At 42.3% G+C, this 21,669-nt stretch overlaps 1 protein-coding gene across 1 annotated transcript in view; it reads right to left on the bottom strand.

The window, feature by feature from the left end:
• GRB2 (growth factor receptor bound protein 2) overlaps positions 1-20,426 on the bottom strand; it is a 51,186-nt gene extending 30,760 nt beyond the window's left edge. Inside the window, exons 1-2 of the mRNA XM_040081711.2 lie at positions 20,283-20,426; positions 15,303-15,525 (exon numbers count right to left, since the gene is read on the bottom strand). Of these exons, the coding sequence (XP_039937645.1) occupies positions 15,303-15,380 (78 nt within the window). The 5' untranslated portion in view covers positions 15,381-15,525; positions 20,283-20,426. The remainder of the gene's footprint in view (positions 1-15,302; positions 15,526-20,282) is intronic.
• Between the last annotated feature and the right edge of the window lie 1,243 nt (positions 20,427-21,669).

The raw sequence follows: 21,669 nt of genomic DNA, 5'->3' as shown, positions 1-21,669 counted from the left end.
TTAATGCCAAAAAAACCAGACACCAAGGCAAACACATGAAATAATATATATATTTAAAAAAACATATAGGAAAAATGGATTTCAGTGGATTTTGCAGTTAAATAACCTTTCTGAAAATATATTTAATCACCACTTTGCTTCACATGTTCCTCTCAGTAATTATTCTAACAGTTTTAAAAGCCAGTAGAACTAAACTGCACCAACTGGTTACGCTCAGTGATCTTTCCAAATCTACAGTTGCCCAAACAGCTGGTTTCAGTTTTAAATCCTTCATTTCTTTTCCAGGTTTCCATATGTCTTTGATCACGAGGCATACAACCTGTATGTCAATATTCTTAACATTGTATCTTAAATAATTTTATGGGGAAGACTTAGGCAATCCACTTATCCACCATCAATCCCATCTCTTACACAAGTGCCAATATTCCAGCCTCTCCAGCACAAAGCTTTCTCAGTGCTTACCCAGTGACTTGTGCCTTTAGCATATGCAAACTTCAATAGGGCAAACACACCAAATTCTCAAAAAACAGAGTTGGATTGGTGCACTAACATCTCATGTTGATCTACAATCCATTATAACTTTCAGAAGAAATGTATTATTGTTTTCAGGCTGCTACAGGATAATGAACTATTACGTCCCAGAAATCTTTTAATAACATTTAAGTTTAGCCTATTTTTGGGTCACAACAGGCTGGAGTCAAATTGTTATGATTCACTCCGACATTAATCCATTTTTTCTTTCTTCTCCAAACTCATCATTAAATGAAGGTTCAATTAATGAAGAACAAGTAGGATACAGAATGAAACACCCACAATTCTGTACTCATAAGCCTGGAATAACAAATTCTGGAGTCACAGTTGCCTCAATTTAACCATAAAAAGCTGAACAATTTCTGGCCAAACAGGAAAGCTTAGCCTTTTATTTAAAGAGAAAAGAAAAACACCCTCCAACCAGAACCTTTAAAAACACACACTCCTCAGGAGACTGAAAAAAGAACACGCTTTGATAACTGCTGATGGAGACAGGAGCTGGAGAGAAGGCCACCTGAACCACAGACATAGAATCAGATGGCAAAGGATAAGGATCATTCCTTTAAAACAACCAAAGCTATCAGAATGAAAGGCCTTTGTCTAAGCCCAAAAAGACAAGCCAGAAGTCATTGTGAATGGCAAAAGTGGAAAGACACCCCTTTGGGAAAGGAGAAGGAAAGATGACACTGTACAGCAAAGACCACACATGTGCAATAGCTGCTGATGGCCTGTGACATCCACTCATGCCAAAACACTGCTCCTACTCTGACTTCAACTGGGAAAGTACAAGGCCCAAGAACTCCAAAGCAAAATTCATTCCACCTCAGAAAAAGTCCAAAATCACAGCTGTGGGGGCTTACTGAAAGTAAACTGCTGAATTACACACTGGAAGGGAAGGGAGAGGGGAAAATGAGAAGAATAAAAAAAAAGATGGGGCAACATCTGCACATCAAATTGATGCTTTAAAAAAATCCCCTTGTGTAATGAAGTTCCTCTTTCACTTCAGAACTAATAAAATAGCATTTGTTCATGCCCACTTCTCCCCATAAAAGGAAAAGAAAGCATTTAAATACCATTTACTTACACAAAGTTAGAGTAGAACTTTGTATCATTAACAGACTGAGGCTATACTAACTAGTCTCTTGTAGCTCATTATCCCATGGATTCGGCCAGGAAACAGTTCTCCAGAGTTACTCAGGGTCAAAAGAAAACCAGTATCCTAATACAGGAAATTTTTTTTTTTTTTTTTTTTAAATCTAAAAAGAGACACCACTTACATTATCTCAGAGGAATAGAAAATATGAAAAATGCTGCTTTTTTTTTTTAATACAACACACTATTAGAAACACCAGCTATATCTACGATAAAAGTCTATTGCTGCTCTCTTGGCTTGCAGGCAAAAACGAAAAATCCAAGAGTCTCCTTATATGAATAATGCAGAAATGCAGATACGAAACGCCAAAAGCAGCGACTTGCTCCAAAATCTTAAAGTCAAGACAGCTGAGGCACAAAATTCTTTATAGAAAAGATAAGTGATAACTAAAACCATCTCCTAATTAGTGTCTCAAATTAGAAGAAGTGTTCCAAGCCAAGAACAAATTAGAAAAAGAATAGAACTCGTTCTGGCTCCTTTGCAATAACCTGGAAGGGATATCACAATGCAGGTCACTGACATCCAAGGCTGTATTATTTGACCACAGACTAATTTTAAGCTCCCAAGTACATTATAGTAGCACAGTATCTCCACGGTAAGTCGCAATAAAAGCTAAGGCATTAACACTCTCCCTTACTGGGAGATTCCAATCAGGAGATCGATGCCTCGGCCACAAAAAAACCTCCCCCCAGGGCCCTGACAAGGGGTCAATCATTCCTACACAACAAAATGGGATTTTCAGACCATGCATTAGTGCGGATGCATCCAAAAAGATTCCCAACAGTGGAGTTCTGCAAAGACCTCAATATGTGGAAATTAACTCAGGGATGTACTCAACAACCAGGACCAGGCCTTATCTAAAGATTTTGAAACACATATGATGAGATGACAGATGCTGGTTGGTCCCAGCTGCTTTGCAGCAATATTGCCAGTCCACAGCTATAAAACCTCCCTGGAAGTACAGAGTATATCCAATTAAGTTGACTCAGGCAGCTGTTTGGAGGCTGGGCTCTTCTGGCAAAGCTATAAAAGCAAAAAGCAATCTTCACCTCAGACCTCCACTTAATCAGTGGCAAAAAATACAACTCCATATAGAGGACAGACTAATCACTCATTGTGATAAACTGGAAATAGTTACAAGGCTTTTCTAGGGTTTATTTGAACTGCTTCATTTAGACAACTCAACTTTTGGCTACTTGTCCCCACAAGCTCATTAACAACACAAGAACCCCACCCTTGGTGGTTAAAAAGGAAACCAAAGGGTCAGCCTCTGCAGCAGAGGAAGGCTGTGCCACAGTATCTCAGGACAGGCTACAGCTTCAAGGAACCATCCAAGAAAGTAACTGAGGGGTGAAGTGGCAAAGTTCATCAAGAGAGTAATGAAATACACTCAAATCCTCAAATTCATCAGTTACACTGATAACTTTTAATACTAAAAGGCCAAGTGATAAATGTCAAATGAAATATAATATGCAAAATAACATGTGTGAGGAAAAACACAACCAAAAACCCAAAGAACTGTAAATGTATGAAGCTAAGGGTTCTAAACTATTACTCCACAGCAATTATATCAATCAAGGGGGTAGCAATCTGAAAATAAACTAGAAACATTACCCATTTCTCTAAAGAATGAAACAAAACAAATATTTTCACACAAAATTTGTGTCAGCCCCTCCATACTCTTGAGTACTTATACTTAGCATTTTTTGAGATGGGTTAAAATGAACTAAAGAAGTTGTTAAAAACACCCCAAGATAAAACAAAGTACAGAATGGGTTTTGGACTGTAAGAGATCAGACTCTCCCTATTTCCTTCTCAGAAAAAAAAAGCAACACAGACAAGAAGATATTTGCAAATCAATTCTCCCCATGAGAAATACAGGGGAGATGTTTCCTAATTGTCTCTTGCAAGGGGAGGGGGAAAGAAGAAAAGAGAAAAATCCGTAAAACTCCTAGGCAGCATGTTTCAAATGAAGCAAGTGACTTTATTCCGCACAGTACATGTTTACATTATGAGGCTTTCATGCTGTAATGTACAGATGGATTCACAACGGGTTAGAAAGATGCACAGAAGGTGTGGCCACCAATACCCAGACACAGCCTCCAGCTGAGTGAGTCACTCCAGCCTGATTGGAGGAAGCCAACACCTTACATAAAGAGGAAGATAATGTCCAGAGCTAAACATCTGACCAACACAGAGCTGGAGGGTTCCATCCAGCCCAGTCTAGAATGGCAAATATTCAGAGTACAGAGGAAAAATTTATGTATAAAGAGTTTTCTATTTCTTTTAATTGTGAAAATTGTGTTATTCGCTTCAGACAGGAACTGCTCCCAGAACACTGTGAAGAGTAGAATTCACTTCCATCAAAGACAGCTTAAAGCATAATACATACTCCATTATAAAGGTACAATAAACTGAGTATTATCTGTGGGAACCAGCAATGAGTGGGAGAAAGCTGACTAATACAGGTAGCTGGCAGTACAGTACAAGGTCCATGTGAAAGGTCAGCTCGAATCTGTCTGAAAAACCTTGGCAAACCCAAGCACACCCCAGGAGTGTTACTTGATCCCTGCCATTAGGACACGAAGAGTTAGTTTTAACCCATTGGGATGATGGCCTCTCCCTCCCAGTTAGCAAACTGGGAGTTTTGGGAACTATGAGTGAGGGAAAATTGGTGCTTTTAGAAGATTTTGATTAGGCATGGCCAGACTTCTCAGTTTTCACTGCAATTCTGACCAAGAACAGCTAAATCCAATTAGAAACAAAGCAAATTTAGAAGACTGCTTAACAGTATTTTCTTTGTAAGGACTTTAAACTAGGGAGCCTCAAAGGGTTCCGAAAAACACCCTTGGAGGGTAGTTCAACCACTTCCACAGAATTTTAACCTGCAGCACACCTGAGTCACCCACAGATCGTTTTCAGTAGCTGACCAGCTTGTAGAGCAGCTCTTTTATCAGCATATTGCCCTGTGTTTAATAACTCCAGCCTTTTTGAAAAGTTAAAAATAATGTTTTCTTCTCAACAAACAAGCTTTAGGGGGAATTTATTACTCATCATGCAAATAGAATCAACAGTGCCTCTAATCTTACTGCGACATCATGCAAGTGTTTGTAATCCAAACAGAGACAGGTGGACTGAAACACAAACTTTTCAAAGGAAAGAAAGCTCAACAAAGTTTATAGAAATGATGGAAGCCTTTTTACTTAAGGCCTTCCTTTCTACATTACCTAAAGAGAGCAAAGGTAACAGCTAGCAAGATTTCCAGACACAACAAACTGCAACGGGAAGGGTGGAAATCAGGAAATGTGGGTCAACTATAATCACTTTGGTTATCTTTATTTTTTGTGACCCTGCAGAGAAAGTTGCTGGTTTCAACAATTCAGCTGTTGATTTTTTTCTAGGTAGGAAGGTTGGACATAATGATCTTAGGGGTCTTTTCCAACCTAGGCAATTCAATGATTTTAGGGAGAGTCACGAGAGTCTTCAGCTGCCCATCCTGGCAGAGAGCAAGTGACAACCTTACAGGCAATTTTCAGGGGGAAAAAAAAATGAGGAATGTATCTCTTCTTAGTAAAGTGGAAGGAAGTGTCAAGCTTGATGCTTGAAGAAAGTTTAAACACCCTAGCATGAACAGTCAAAACAGACAAATCCACACAGTTTTTGACAAATTATAGTTTCAGGAGAGGTAAGGCAGAGGCGTTGGTGCAAAATGTATTTTAAGAAATAGGGACAGAAGTGTAGGCAAGGAGGAAGCAGAAGCAACTTCTGCTTCCTCCATTTCAGTGGTCAGCAGGGAGCTGAACTGCCAACCCATGCTTGAGCACTTCCAGGATTAAGGATACAGCTTGTCCAAGTAGTTTTAGAGGACATGCAGAACATTACAGAAACAAAATTTAGCTGTGAAATATATGCACAACAGGTTCCCCTAATATAGCCTGGGCAAGGCAAATTTATCAAGCTGATGTTCACGTCACCAAAATTCAAGCATTGTTCAAAGGCAAGGCCAGGGAAAAGAACATTTTAAATGCCAAATTCCATCTTTAAAAGTGTTCACCGTCCTTGGCTGCCACTTTCTCATCTTCCTCCTTGCATCTGGTTCTTCCCTTCTTCTGCAACTGTCAGACGCACTTTGAACCCTTGCTTCCTTCCCCCCTCCCAAGAATTTCCTTGATTAGTTGTGGCCCCAGAAGTAGTAAAGATAAGAGCACAAGACCTGAACTGCACAGGAGCTCAGGGAAATACCCCTTGAGCAAAAGTGGTAGGTTTTCCAGAGGTACTCACAAAAGGTACTTCTGCAGCTTATAATCCTACTTATCCTAAAATAAATCCACTTAGACGGGGAATCTACGCATAGCTCTTTCCAAGCAGACCATAATCTATTGTTAACAGCAGTAAGTAAAAACCACATCAAATGGCGAAAGCATTTTCATATTTATGCAAAAGAAGTGTAGGTAACGAATACTCAAAATCTGACCATCCATCAGGAATCATAATGGCAAAACCTACTCAAGCTCAGCAAGAGTTGCAAGAATTTAAACTTTTGTGCAGATTTCTCACAAACTAGAGGGCTGATTATCTCATACTACAAGTCTTCAGCACTAGCAGAGCTGCTATGATCAGTGGAACCTGCTGGCTCATACATAACTCATGAAGAATTCCCCCCTTTCCTCCCAAGGGAAACAATTTTGCATAACAGCAGCACTTCCCCCCCCACACCCCGTAAACCTGTAGAGTTTTAGTACAAGTTAGAGCAAGAAGTAGGTTGGCTCCATGGAGAAAGCATGAATTCCAGAGACAAATTATTTAAATAAGAGGTTTTAAAGACTAACAGTATAATTACAGTTCAGCTGAAACACAAAAAAAAAAAAAAAAAACCAAAACTTTTCTGCTCTCTCTGCATGAGGTCCAGCTGCAGTGGAGCCAACAGGCAGCTCCCAACACAGCATGCAGACTGACACGAACTCATGCAAACCAGTAAATCCAGCAGGTAAGAATAGAATAATACTACTCTGTTGAGTACTCTCTTCTTATATTTTATTTATAAAGGCCAGTAACATTTGAACATCACCATTCTAAATTAATTACTCTACAGAGGCTGACAATCTACTTCCTAGACAGAAATAGCTGTTCCTAGGTTTTGCCTCATTCCAGCCACTGCTCTCATCTGCCATCACAGGGTCAAAACCCAACTGATTTCACGAGTCCCCAATACCAGGACTGTTTGCTTTTCACAACCTCAAACAGCTGAAGACAAAAGAATCCAAGATCAGGTACCGAAATTCAAGAGAGTAGTCATTCCTGAAGGGGCTAACAAGCCTTTTAAGCTCTTTGAGACATTTAAAACATTTTTAAAATGGGCTTTCAGTAAGTATCTATAGAAAAACACAATTCTTTTCTTAAAGGAGAGATATACAGGCTGAGGAAAATTATGAACACAACCATCTAAAATGCAAATTTTAGATGCATCTAGTAACTAATCAGGAAGTATTGTAGAGTAGCATCTGGGATACAGGAATATAATAAATACCCTAAAAATAATTTTCATAAACAGTTTTGGAGACTGTCAGTTCACTTTTTGTTCCATTAGAGCTCAGCTGTACAACCCCGTGTGTTTAGCACATGTTACCATGAAAAAACACATTCTTAAGTTTATTAAACCAATTCTCACTTGAGCTGTCAGATGGTGGCACCAATCATGCATACAAGCCATGGGAACAAGTTCAGGCTCCACCACAGACATTCTGCTTCACAACATTTTCTGTTCCATTTGAACACCTACTCCTAGGAGGTGTTACAAGATGTCTTCAAAGCTGAAGGCATGTGCCACTCACACAGTGCTTTAAATACTCAGCAACATGGTAGGAGCCTCAAAGTGACAAACAAGGACAAGCCCGAGGCTTGACAGATTGAAATGGACAATGCTGCTGGCCTGTCTAAAAAGATTTGGCTATTTGAGGGAAAGAAACAACTTTGTCCAGCACTTCCCAATGTAGAAAATGAAAACAAATCCAACCCACTGCCAAAGTCATAGAAAATACTCTCCTATCCTATTTTCCCTCCCAAGGGCCAAAGCATCCAAACACCACATTTATTTCCAAGTGTATATTAATTATTCCAGTCACTGGTGCTTGCCCAGCCTGGAAGGTAACTTAACTGCCACTGCAGGACCAGCAAAGGAAATGAAAGAGCGAGAACAGCTGGGGGGATAAAGCTGCAGATAAGAACTCATGTATCAAACTGCTGCAGTATCAGTCTCCTGATCTGCCTTGAAATGCAGAACACACACAAGTCACCCACTCATTTGCATTTTAAATCTAACAGAGTTTTCCGAGAAAACTGGAAATGAGAGAGATCAAAGGCAGCTTTCCTAGCAAAAGGCTAAATGAAGCAAATATAACATAAAACTCTTGGATGTAGTGCCTTTTTTCACTAGTGTCCCAGTGAAACAGATAACGACACAAATGCTCCATTTCTAAGGCTTGTAAGACTGAGCACCAGAGAAAGAAGTGCATTCCCTTGGTCACTTTACTATGTAAATATTCTATTCCCAAGTCACAGGGTCATCTCCCTGGCTAGGACCCATGCCATTAGCACTGAAAAAAAGGCCAGGGGGAAGAAGGGAAATAGGCTTATCCTCTGCTACACCATGTTAATTAAGAGTAGCAGCTCAGACATTAACTAACGCAGCAAAGTATTCATCCAGACTCCTGTGTGAGTTTTGTACTCCACATCGAATCAAACAGCGGGATTATCATTACTCCAGCCACCACAGGGTCAGCTTGGTTGTAGTCAAAGAAGATCCAGTCCCTTCTCCTGACCACACAGTGCAGAAAAACCCACAGACCCGACAGACACTTCAGGACACACTGCTGCAACAATGCTCTGCTGTCACACCTGGAAAGGACGTTCTGCAATTCAACACCACATACCAGAAGAAAGGCAATGCCACAGAGAGACACAGGAAAAACTCAAAACTCACCACCACTAAGTCCTGTCTGCTGTCGAATCCTTTCTTGATGTGAATGGCTTCAAATGTGCTTTTCTGGGGGAGCTGAGGGACATGTGTGTAGGTGTGTTGGCTGGATTTGTAAAATTGTTGTTATGGTTCTAAAATTACCTTTGCTTCTTCAAGCCTTTTAAAAAGCATATAAATAGAATTATTAAAAATTTAGCAAAGGTTGTAATTCAGGGATAAAGAGCAAGTATGGAAATCTGCCATCTTCAGCATAATAGCTTATAGTACAACATTTCACTCTCACAGCAATTGTGAAAATGTCCAAACATTATCTTTACTGATTCTTCTAGTTTAGATTTCTACTGTAAAATTAATCAAGTTTGGTAAATTAAAGCTCCTTTTTGCTCAATCTGAAATTATAAGATTTATTTGCTCTAGTGTTGTTAGGGCACTAATGCCTAATTTTCTTACATTTTCATAAAATAGGATTAGTTTAACCCAGGACTTTTTTTTCCTGAAGTTCAGGCTTTAGTATTTGATTTATGGTATGCAGCCCCTGGCAATTTTAAAGCACAATGGATTTGATCAAGGGGTCATACAGTTTACTGCTTGTTAAGCTGAGCTCTACACAGAAAAACCGGATTTCTTATCTTCCCTCGCTTAGTTGGATCCTTATTAATTGTAAAGAGAAATCAGAAAAGTCTGAATATCACTACAAACAGGATCCCTCCAGCAGCAATCAGCAGGGCTCTGCACACAAACTGGAAATCTACGAATACACTCCCAAACCTTAATACGTGCCACTAAAAATTATAATCCTTTTCTTCCCTCGAGCTGTGATCAAGCTTTTACCATTTTAATTTAAAACAATAAATTAAAACAAAGTTAGTTCATTAACACCTAGGATGTCCAAGTACAACAGATGTTATTGATCTGAAATTCTCAGACAATCCCTAATTACAATAGTTAACGCAACAGAAATGTCACCTGAACAAAGATAGGAGGCAGCATTTTCGTGTTGCCAGTAAACGAAAACAAAAGCACATCACATTGGTTGCAGTTCGACAAGCAGGTTGAACAAAGCAGATAAATAATTTATCAAGCCAAATTCGATTTGCTGCTATGCCTGTGCTAATGTCACACCTGGCATATCACAAGCTGGACCTTGCAGAGAGGCTGTAACAGCTCCTCTATTAAACTGGCAAAGACAGCTGAGTTTCAAATTAGCACCACCTCCACAGTTATCACAGAACGCAACGCGTGCTAAGGCAGTGTCACAAAATCAGCTGAGCTGACCAGTAGCTACAGTCAGTGTTTGTTCAACATTCAGAACTCCTGCAGCCTTCAGGTGGCTCAAGAGCTCATCTTTCTCTGCTTTCAGGGACAAGTTTAAGCAATCATCACAAAAACCTTCTAAATAAAAACAAAGATGCCATATTTAAGGTGGAATGTGTTTACTCCTTGCTTGTGTTTACTCTCAGACTGAATACTCCATATCTATGACTCCTGCACAGAAATACCTTCAGCAACATATGATCTTGGTCTAAGCAGGTCCAAGCTCTTCTACAAATACAGAGCACACAATTTGTTAAGATTAGGTATTTCCTTCCCACATACTTCACCCTGATGCCTACAGAAGTTGTCTTACGGAACAAAACCCACCTTCAGATTACTTTCATACATAAGAGGAACAATGTTTGAGAAGTTTGCACTCAAACCAGGCCTTGAACACTGGCAGATCAGAAGGGGCAGATCAGCCCCTTATAACAGCATCTCTTTGTGACACAGATCTCCAACTGCCGGGCTGCCAAATCAACTACATTTCAGATAACTGTACTTGGTTTTATGTCTCTGTAATGTTCTGACAGTTTTGCCATCTTAGACTGCAATATTGATCACATATTGATGGCAATTATCATCTTACTTCAAGGCCAGCAGCCAGGGAACATGACCTAAGCACACCTCTACAAATCAACCATCACACACAGCAGAGTTGCCACTCACAGGTAAGTCACAGAATAATGGAGCTTGGAAGGTCTTCTGGAAGTCACCCAATCCACCCTCCTGCTCAAAGCAAGTCTAATTAGATTAGAGTGCTCAGGGACTTGTCTGGGTATCTCCAAGGATGGGAATTCCACAACTTTTCTGGGCACCTTAATATTTGACCTATTTCACTATAAAGCACATAGTAGTTGCAATTTGGCTGAATCATTAATTCATAAAGTTGTTTCTCACACATTAAAATCATAAAGACCACACTGAGTCCATTCCATTATAACAAATGGGAAATTATGGAGGAGTGCGTAAAGAAGGGAGAAGAAGGATGAATGTGGAGACAGTTTCACGCAAACCAAGAAAATACTCGCACATCTCAGCAAGCCATGAATTTCTATTCTCTAGGACAGACACCACAACATAACACGTAATGCAGGTGAGGTCACAGACGAGGAGGGACAAAGAGCATAAAGGAGACAGTTCTCCTCTCATTTATCATCTTCCTGCCTCTATTTGAAACTGTTCCACTCTGTCCTGACACAGAAAAATGGTTTTCATACAGGAACTGAAAATGCCACCTCAGCATCAACTGTTAGCAAACACTCAATCCTCTTAAGGGCTGACAAAATAAATGTGGTGACAAACACTCGTGGACAGAACCTGTAGCGACTATCAAGTGTATGATCAGAATGGGAAAAATAATCTTGACTTTGCTGAACAAAATTGTGAAGCAATCAAAATCCTATCAAGGAAATCCTTCTTTTAGCATGTAAGGAAGCAGGTTTGTGTATCACACAAAAGCGAAAACCTCAAAATTCAAGATGATGGCCTTCTACTTAAAACACCTGAACAATTTGAGTGATAAAAACAATCTCTAAGCACCCCTGAATTAATTATGCTGACATCTACTGGGAACAGGAACTTATTCACTTGCTCAGAAGAACACTTTCCAACTGTGCCCCAACCCCACGACAAAAGGAGAAAGAGGAAATGGAGCAGCAGTTTATAGTTTAAAAACAAAACTATTCTAATGTTTAAGATAATTAGTAATATGCTTAGTGCTCTTGCATTAACCACATAGAAACAGTTCTCAGAGCACCATGGCATTAACTTTACCCTTCTGATTAGATTTAGGAGGAGAAAAGAAATTACAATGAGATGACAAAGAATGGTGATTTTTCTTTTCTCCCCTTGGTTCCTGCCAAACCATCAGCAAGTATTAGTACACTTTAGATCTGGGTATTTGCCACTTAGCATGAAGGCCAATAGTTTTGGGGGACATAAAATCTGAGTAACAAATACAGAGACTGAATTTAACTCCTCCCAACTTCATTATTAAAAAAAAGGGGGGTGAAGACTGTAAAGGCATCAGGACAACTGTCAACTGTTCAAAGTGCAAAAGCCATAAATCAAGATTTCCTTATTTTACTTTAAGTAACAGGACAGGCCACCTTCACCCCTCCCAGTAGGACCCCAGTCACCAACAAGTTCCTGCGAAGCAACAGGAAAAGCATGAAGCTAGAGAGCAGCAGCACTGTCAGAAGACACAGAAGGAAGCAGTAATCTTGCCTTTCTTTGGAAAAGGCTCAGCAAGTAGTATTTAGAGTACGTGAAGTTTAGAGAAAGCTGCCAGTGAACATCTCCTGAGAGGCAGTACCACACACTGCTACAGAACCAGTGGACAGAAGGGTAGGGGACCCACTGTATTGCCAGGGTTACAGAAACCATAGAAGTAGCTTTTACCACGTAGTGCCCACAAGAAAAAAAAAAGGCCAAGCACTTTTCCTCTTCACTCAGCTGTTTTACAATTGCAAGCCAAAGGTCAACTATCTTCACTCACTTTTGGAAACCAGCCACAAGATTACTAACAACCAGCTTAATGGCTCCGGTTCAAGTGCTATTCAATCAGGTCCTGAATCTGTGGGTAGGCAGCAGTAATGGCACATGACATCACAGGCAAGTTATCTGCTGAGGTCAGAGCAACCAGACTGGGCATCTCTGCCTTCTCTCCCCACAAGGAGAAACATGGACTTCCAAGGACTGGGAATTAAACGGTTAGAGATGTTGTTCTTGCTTTGTGTGACACATTTTGCTATAAATCAGTCCTCTGCCACCCTCAAATGGCCATCAGGCTGATGTGGTTCTCTGGAGTGCAGCACCACAGCTGTCTCACAATAAAAAGGCTTCACTATACGTGAGGTAACACACGGCCCTCAGCAAGGGACTGAAGAGAGCAGGAGCATTCAACATGTTACAAGTTTACTCCTCTCCCCAACCCCTTTGAGGACAGGAGGATTGACCTGGTTAATGAGAGACATCACACAGGGCACATGACTCGGATACCCTACGATTTCTCATGAAAAGAGCTCTAACAAACAGATCTAGCACTTTGGGTGGAAATTAATTTCCACAACCTCAAACACATTTGAAGTGAAACAGATTTTTCAAAGCAACAAAATGCCACTGAAGTTTGTCAGTTTGGGTAAACTGGAACAGTTCTAACTTGTTTGGATTTATTTGTCTGAAATTCGTTGGTTTTACACAGTGAATCTCACCACACCACACAGAACTCAGCTCAACTATGTGCTGAAGGATTCCTGAAACTCCTCATGTTTCCATTGACTTTAGTGATAATCTTGAGCAATTTACCATTTCTGTGGCTCAGTCTGTACATCAATGAGGTAAACACATAAAATTTGTGAGCATTTTCATATGACTATGAGCTGAAAAGAAAGGAAATACAGATTGAAGACCTGTTCATAAATGCTTTGTTCAGCCCAGATTTTGGGTAGAGTAGGAAAATCCTTCTTTGTATTCTAGGAAAAGTATAATTATTAATGCAGTATAACAGCATACATATGTTTCTATTTGTGTGACAAAATTTATATCTATGGGATGACATCAAGTAGACAGGATTCAAGAACATCTTACTATCAGCCACTGCACACAGATGAAAGACGCTTAACACAAACTAAACTTTAAAAACTTAAAATGTATCTTTACTTCTTAGAGAAGAACATATTTTAAACAAATAAAAATTTTATTATCTTTCTTCATATACTTAAGCAAACTTCTACCCCAAACTAAATGAAAATAGCTGAGAATACAGTAAACTAGATTTCATTATACTTCATTTTTCCTTCCTGTTCAGCACTTTCTACAAGCTGATTTCAGCAATGCTGTACTTTAAATACAATATAAAAATTGAGGGCAGATAGTTGTAACCCAAAATAGAAGAATGCAGCTCAGGTTTAAAAAAAAAAAAAAAAAAAAAACACCAAAAAACCACAATGTTATCACGAAAGGTTTCCAAAATTCTGACAGTCTCAAACATTTAAAAATAGCCCTAGGAAATATCCTGGTAATTTACACACACAGTGGCACTGAGGTGTACAGGTCTAACAGGAGTTTTTAGGCCAATTATGGGGCAGGGATGTGTCGGACATACATAGATGCAATCATTTTATAAGTTAAAACCTCAAAGTTGCTTTAGCAACCTTTATCTGTTTATTGCCTCACACTTTTAACAAAGCCACTGTTGAAATATCAGCTATAAAAGACACATATTAGGTTTACACATAAAGGTTATTTTTTGCAGCTTATTTTAAAATAGTAGTTAAAATCAAGCCCTTCCCTGGCAAAAATGTTGAGCAGATGAGTAATCCCACTGAGGTCTGCAGGACTTGATTTGTCAGCATACACTCAGTTACAGCCTTACATCTGCAGGGAAAGCACCTCTTGAAACCGCTTCTACCCCAAGCATTTTAGAAAAAAAAGCAGCTTAAAAACACCTTACCATCAAATATATCACACTAGGAAGGTAAAGCCCACCTTCATGGAGAAATAGTGAGTATGAATGAATTCCATTATACAATATGGCTCTTATTACTTGGAAGCCAGAAAGCTCTGAGCTCCACTTCACTGAGGCCAAATCACGAAGTATTTTTGTATTTTACTCCCCTCCAAAATAAAATTTTGGGCTTGTTCTGTGTGTCCAGTTTTATGATAGTTGTAGAAACTCAACTGTTTTTTCAAATTCCGGTAATATAGCCAAGATGAAGCCTAAAAAGCCTTTGATATATTGAAAGAACTATAGACCAAAATTCCTCTAATGCACTCCAACATTCACTTACATCTGAACAGATCCATTATATATTCAGCCGCAAGTTTATCACTCCAGTTCATCAGGACTGAAGATAAAACTCAGCTTCAATATTTGACAGACTGATGCCAAAAGATTATCTACTGAGAAATAATCCAATCACTGTTCTTTGATATTAGAATCCTTGGCAGGAGGCAAAGAAATTGATCTTGATTACTTTATGGGGCTTCCTCTCATAATCTTTACACTGAATTCCCCTTTATCTTGTACTTCTGCTTATTTGCTGCCCTGTTTATGATTAAGTTTTCAAATATTCCAATCTCAGAAGAGACAATTGAGAGACTTGGGGATGCATGCTTAATACTGAAACTAAACAGCCTCTCCTGCTCTCAGAGAGGTGTGACTGGGATTTAGAAGATCTTGAGGCTCCGTATTAAAAGGAGATTCTTCCGGCATTCTCTGGGGACCCAAAAGAGGGTCAGGACAGACAGACAGGAAGAGACTCAGAGAGAAACCGAACAGCCCAGGGGTAAAAAGGGAACTCCCGACTCGAGCCCTCCACTTACCTTAAGGATATCCCCCCGTTTGAAGCTCAGCTCGTCATCCGCGGTGGCTTTGAAGTCGTACTTGGCGATGGCTTCCATGCTGGGGCTGCCGCGCCCGGCGGTGCGGGCGGTGGGCAGGAAGCGCTCCCCGAAGCCTCCGCTCCTCCCGCGGCGGCGGCTCCCGGCTCCGTGCGAGGCGCCGGCCCCGTCTCTCACATACAGGGAGGCCGGGGGACGATCCGCCCTAGGGGAGGAGGAGGAAGAGACGGGCCATTAGGGGAAGTGGCACGGATCGATGGCCGGGGCCGCGCCCAGCGCCGCTCCCTCCGCCCGGCGCAGCGCGGCCGCCGCTTCCTCCCGCCGCCGCTCGCCCGGGCCCGGCTCGCCCGAGTGACGCGTCCCGCGGCCAATGACCGCCCCGGCGGCTCCCGGGGGCGGGAGCGGCACCGGCACCGCCGCCAGGAGCCACTGCCGGTCCTCGCCCCGGGGCTCGCAGCGTCCCGCTGCCCGCGGCGGAGCCCTGTCGGGCGGGCCCTCCCCGCTCCCGCCTCTCCCGGGAATCTCTCCCGCTCCTCGCACCGGTAACTACAGCGATGGAACGGGGGGAGGACGTGGCCAGCCAGCTCCCCGAGGGCCCGGGAGGAGAGCCCCGGGCTCGGCACCACGGCACTGGCACAGCCCGCCGTAGGCGAGGGGATGCCCTCCGCTCCCACCGGCTGCCCTGGGGAAGACCTGTCTGGAGATGCCCGCGCCGATGGTTTGGCCTCGGCCATTCATACAGCTCATGTCGATTTAAATACAAGCTAGACAAAAGCAGAGAGCGCGATTGGGTTTTTGTAATGCATATGGTTATCAGAAAGTGTCCTCAAATAATATGACACAGAAACAAAAGTTTGGCCTGACTCTAAGTAAAAACAACCATCCTAAATCACAGTGCTTTGAGCGGCAGAACATGTTAAAAAATCTTTGTAATTCAGTTTGACAATCAGCAAGTTTGTATCTCTTACAGGCTCACAGAGCACATTAAATCAAACCTGGCAAGTCATATATACACACTGAAAAGGCTTAAATCCTGCTCTCGGGTTTGAATAGAAATTATTTACTATAACTCCAACTACATTTGATAGCAGAGAAGCTAAATAATCAGAAAAAACCCACCAAAACACAAGTAAGACAGTCTATAAGCTAAAACCCACCTTGAAGAGCTAACAGAGAGCTGGGACTTGTCAATGGCAATTCAAGACAGAAGAGATCTGAAAAACACTGGTGAACCCACGCATCTGCTAATTCAGGCTCTGTGGTTGTGGCCCAGAAAGAGCCCTGCTGCATGCAAAGGCAGCAGATGGCAACAGTAATTTCTCATTTCAGAGAAAAACCTGCCTTACATAAATGTAGTTCAGCAATTAACATGCTTATATTCCATGAGCCCCATGTTTGCCCAACCTTCAGCTCCCTGTAGAGAATAATGAAGCTCGAGGCAAACACCAGAATTGAGATTCTATCACAGGAATCTGGCAGAATGAGAGGAAGTATTTACAGGATTCACCTTGATCCAAAAAAGACCAGATTAGCAGGGTCCCCACATGGTCAGAGCTTTGGGATTTCTCTGGTCCTCCTACACAGCTCTACTGAAACGTCAGCAAGGGTGAAAACAGTCACCTGCCACAAAGATCCCAACAGAACAATCTCCCTGTGCTCCCGTGACTGATGGAAATAAATACACTGGATCCAAGCTTTGACCAACACTCGTAATGAAATCCATAAAGTGAATCATCATAACTACATTTTGGTAATTATGAAAGATTTAATTTTAGTCTCAAGGCTGATGAAAACCCTTCTTTCTGATGTGAGTCTTCCACATCATACCAGCGCACTCAAAGAGCAATAATTACTTCCCTTCACCAGAAGTATTTTCTCTTTGCTGCTTCTACTGTGCTGTGTTCACTCTCTCCTCACCTTTCCAACCTGACCTCTTGGGGTTTGTCAATTGATGGTACTGATAATTTTCTGCTATTATAGCATCATTAAAGGGCAACATGAATGACAGTGCATGAAGCAATGGAAAATGCAAACTGCTCAGTGCTTGTTATCTACCTGTCCTGTATCTTTCACGGTAAGCATCATCTATTTCTAGTGCTACTTAAATTACTTTGGGTGTTTCTAACACCAGCACACCACACGTGAAGACAAACACCTTCAGCCAAGAGAGCACGGCTTGAAAACCCCAAGTTCCAAACCTAAGAATGTAACACGAAGTTGCACAACTTGAAGTATACACTAACGGCTTGAGACACATTTAAAGAAAGAAACTACTTCAACTTATAAATTTTCCTTCTTTGGTGGCACACAAGTATTGCTACCCAGTACTGCATTACCAGCTAAGAATTACCTTTTTTCAACTGAAGGTGTTAATATGCATCTTTCTTAGAGAAACTGATGCAGCATTTCCAAGAACTATACAGGCATTTCCCCGAACTTAGTAACAGCACAATGTTAGGAAATTTTCCAGCACAATTGAAGATGAAAGAGAATTATCATGCAATACTCTTTAAACATGCGTTAGTATTACTACCACCATCAGATATGTTGTCAACATACAAAGGAGTGATGTTTCCAGGTAACAATGTTAACAGCAGCTGCAGTGTAGAACTAAATTTCAACCTTCCTGACTTGAGACAAAAGTGTAGTTGAAGTTTAGGCACCAAAGCTTTGAAAATATTAAACCAAGATACACACACAGCAAATGTCAGGAAAAGTAAAGTCAAGGCTTAATTCCCTTAAAGTCTCTTAAGGAAGCATTTGCTGCTTACAATCTTATTAAATAAGTTCTTACACATATTCTTAGACACATCGTTATTAAAATATGACCAAACCAACTGCATGAGGAGAAAAATAAAGAACAGCTGTATCTGCTTCAGCCAGAGAGCAGTGCAACAAGACATGTTACTGCAGTTAACCCAGTCCACAGACTGCAAATGGAGTAAGACTGGTATGAATGAAAAACAGTCAATATATTAATACAATGATTACGTATTACAAAAATTATCTGATGATCTTGCTAGAGAAATGACTATGACTTCTCAAAATATCAGCGTTTCTCACCTTACTGTGACCTGGGGCAAGACTTCCTTTGCTCTTAAAAATACTGGGAGGGGTGAGAGGAAGAAAAGGCAGCAGATGCAGCAAACACTTAATGCTCATTAGCAGCAGTGCTGTAGCTCAGGATGGAATAAAAGTAATTATAAATCCAAACCTCCCTGTCGTGGCCAACAGGAAACAATTCTCATGTTCACTTCAACAGATATTTCAAAAAGCACACAAGCAAAGGTGGGCTTTTTACATTACTCTTAGAAACTGCATGGTTTTTAAACAAAAGAGAGCTTTTCTCATTGTTCTCTTTTCACTGTTTTACTGCTCTTCTGGAAAGTGATACAGGCAGGAATAGAACAACAGACAATTTAGAAAAGCCAAAGAGAGGCAAGATAGACTCACTGGGAGATTTTGGAGAGAATCAGATCCTATAGTTCATCAGCTTTTTTAGGACAAAACATTACTGAGGGTGGTAGAAAGAAAATTGTGTGCATACATCATCTGGAAGACATGCAAAAATGCAAGTGTGAGGCTCTAGACAAAAGAATAGGACGTAAAAATTCTAAAGAGTAGAACACTAATTCAAATTAGCCAAATAAGGAAGTATAACATAATAAAGGAACAAAGTAAAATATATATTATCAACATATAAACTCCAGAACATTCCGGATCACAAATGATTCCCCTGACCTACCAGCTTAAAGTGATTCAACCTGCTTCAGCACCAGACAACTCAAGATATCACTTACAAAACTAAGCTACAGAACAAAGCACAGGTAATACTTATCAGATCAAAACATTTTATCAGGTAACAGAAGACTTCACCTCTGCCAGAATTTATTTACTGGAAGGTTTTTTTTTTTTTTTTTTTTCCTTATTTTAAACTGTCTAAAACTGCTTTAAATGTTACAAGCTTAACTGGTATTATGAAATACGCAAAACACTGCGAGACAATCAACCTAATAAAAGATGATAACAACTGAAAGGTCTTTTTGTGGGACAAATTCTCAATATCCAAAGTTTGCACAGAAATGAATTACAAACAACACCGTGTTTGAAGATTGATTAACCATCTGTGGTCCTTCAGATTTTGTCCCTTGACCCCGGGCATTTAATACTTTTTGAAACAAAGAATTAACTTCCCTAAGCACTGTATCTGTGAACTGCTCTTGCAGTTACTAACTGTGCTACAGAAGAGTTTTCACTGTAGGTTATAAAAGAGGTGTCTGAGTCAGACGTTGTGGGAGTTAACAAGACTGCGTCCTTGTCTTCTACAGATTATTTGAAACTATATTGGCAAGTCAAACGTTATCCCTCAAAACCAGCACTGGTTCTCAAGCAGGAAGTTCAGGAGAGAAGGAAGAGGCCGAGAGAAAAACGGCCTTCTCTATCAGAGAAATTCACGTTTGAAACATGACCCTAAAGGTGTTTGGAGACAGTGCGGAAGGGATGTTATCCTGCCTACAGGGTACTCACAGCCTTTTAACCTTTGGAAGCGGCCTTAAGTTATGGAACTCTTTTTGGGGACTACAAAAGATAAGCCCTAAGAACCACGACCAGCCAGCACTCCCCAGCCGTAGGGCAGAGAGGAAAGCAATCCCCGCCCGGTGTTCCCTGTACGTGAGCCGGGAATCTCGTCGAGCAGATGACGCCTCTAGAGCCCAGAGCTTATTTCAACCAGCCCCCCACCGGCAGAGCCCACATTCCCTCCACCCCCCGCGCCAGCCAAGGCCCGGCAGGACACGGGGCCGGCGCCGAGGCGAGTCCTGCGGAGCGCAGCGGGGAGAGCGGAGCACCGCGGGGCCCAGGCCGCAGCACCGGGGGCTCAGCGTGAGCGCTCCCCGCCCCGGCACGACCCGCGGTGGGCGGCGGCTGAAGGGAGTCGGCGGCCCTCCACACGCATGGACTCACCGCGCAGCGCTGGGCGCTCCCGCCGCCTGCCCGGCCCCGCGCGGCCCGGCCCGGCCGCCGCTCCAGCGCCGCCTCAGCCGCCGCTCCGGCCCGGCCCCCCGCCCGCCGCGCCGCCGGTCCCGCACCAACTCTCGCGAGAGCCGCCCTGTCAGAGCGCTCCGCGGGCGCGGCGCCTGCGCGCTCCCCGCCCCGTCGGGAGAGCGGGCACGCTCCGCGCATGCGCAGTGCCCTGGTCCGGTCCCGGGTGTCCGCCTCGGGAGCCGCGGGGTTCGTGTAGGAGCGAGCGCGGAGCGGAAGGGGAGCGGCAGCATCCGAGCAGCGCAGCGGCACGGGCCGTGCGATATACCCGAAAGGAGGGTGTAGCCAGGCGGGGGTCGGGCTCTTCCAGCCAACTAGCCATAGGACAAGAGGGCAAAGTGAAAGCTGTGCCAGGGGAGGTTCTGGTTGTACATGAGGAAGAATTTTTCCAGCGAAATGGTTATTAACCACTGCAACGGGCTGCCCAGGAGGTGGTGGAGGCACTGTCCCTACGGATGTTTGAGGAAAGACTGAGTGTAGCACTCAGTGCCATCGTCTGGTTGACATCGTGGTGTTGGCTCACAGGTTGGCCTCGCTGGTCTCTGAAGTTTTTTCCAACCAAATTGATTTTGTGATTCTGCTCTCGAGGCTCTATTAACACGCCGGGGAGGAGGCCCTGAGTACCGGTTTCTGGAGGAGAAACCATGCTGGCTTTGTGCAAAATACTTGCCTAATTTGTCAGTGTCTCCACTTGTCTGTAAGACAGGGCCATCTACCACACCATGGAGCCAGCAGGAAGGAATTGATAGAAGTTCTCTAACTGCCAGAGATACACTACATACACCATCAGCTTGTCCAGGCAGTGTTTGAGCAGACACCGAGGGGTGCAGAGCTGCTCACCAAGCTCAGAGCAAAGAACACACCTGGTGAGCCATTACTTGACAACTGCTGTCTCTCCTGAGCAGTGATTAAGGCACCCATGATGTAGGAACAAACAGTTTAATCACACAGGCCAATTACAGCATCCACAGAGGCCAAAATTGGGATTGCACAGGCAACTAATGTCAGGGTTTGCATGGATGACCCTCCTGACATTCTTTTAGCTTGAAAATACTCTTAATTATACTCTAAAGCAGTTGCCCAGGTAAACATCAGGCCTCAATCCTTTGATAAAGGCATAAATTAAAAAAAAAAAAAAGCTTTCCTCTGGCTTTAGAGGGGAAAGGGGGTTTCTGAACAAGAGGCTTCCTAGGGCTGTACTCCCACCCCATGAAGGGATGAGCTACTGTAGGGTTACTTTCTTCCCTCCCCACTCTCCCACCTCCAAAAAGACACCAAGACAGGAAATGGGCAGTCAAAGCATAGCACA

The sequence above is a fragment of the Hirundo rustica genome, chromosome 18 (assembly GCF_015227805.2).
Source record: "Hirundo rustica isolate bHirRus1 chromosome 18, bHirRus1.pri.v3, whole genome shotgun sequence".
NCBI classification, from domain to species: domain Eukaryota; kingdom Metazoa; phylum Chordata; class Aves; order Passeriformes; family Hirundinidae; genus Hirundo; species Hirundo rustica.
The sequence above is the reverse complement of the archived record's forward strand: the minus strand, read 5'-3'. Positions and strand labels throughout refer to the sequence as shown.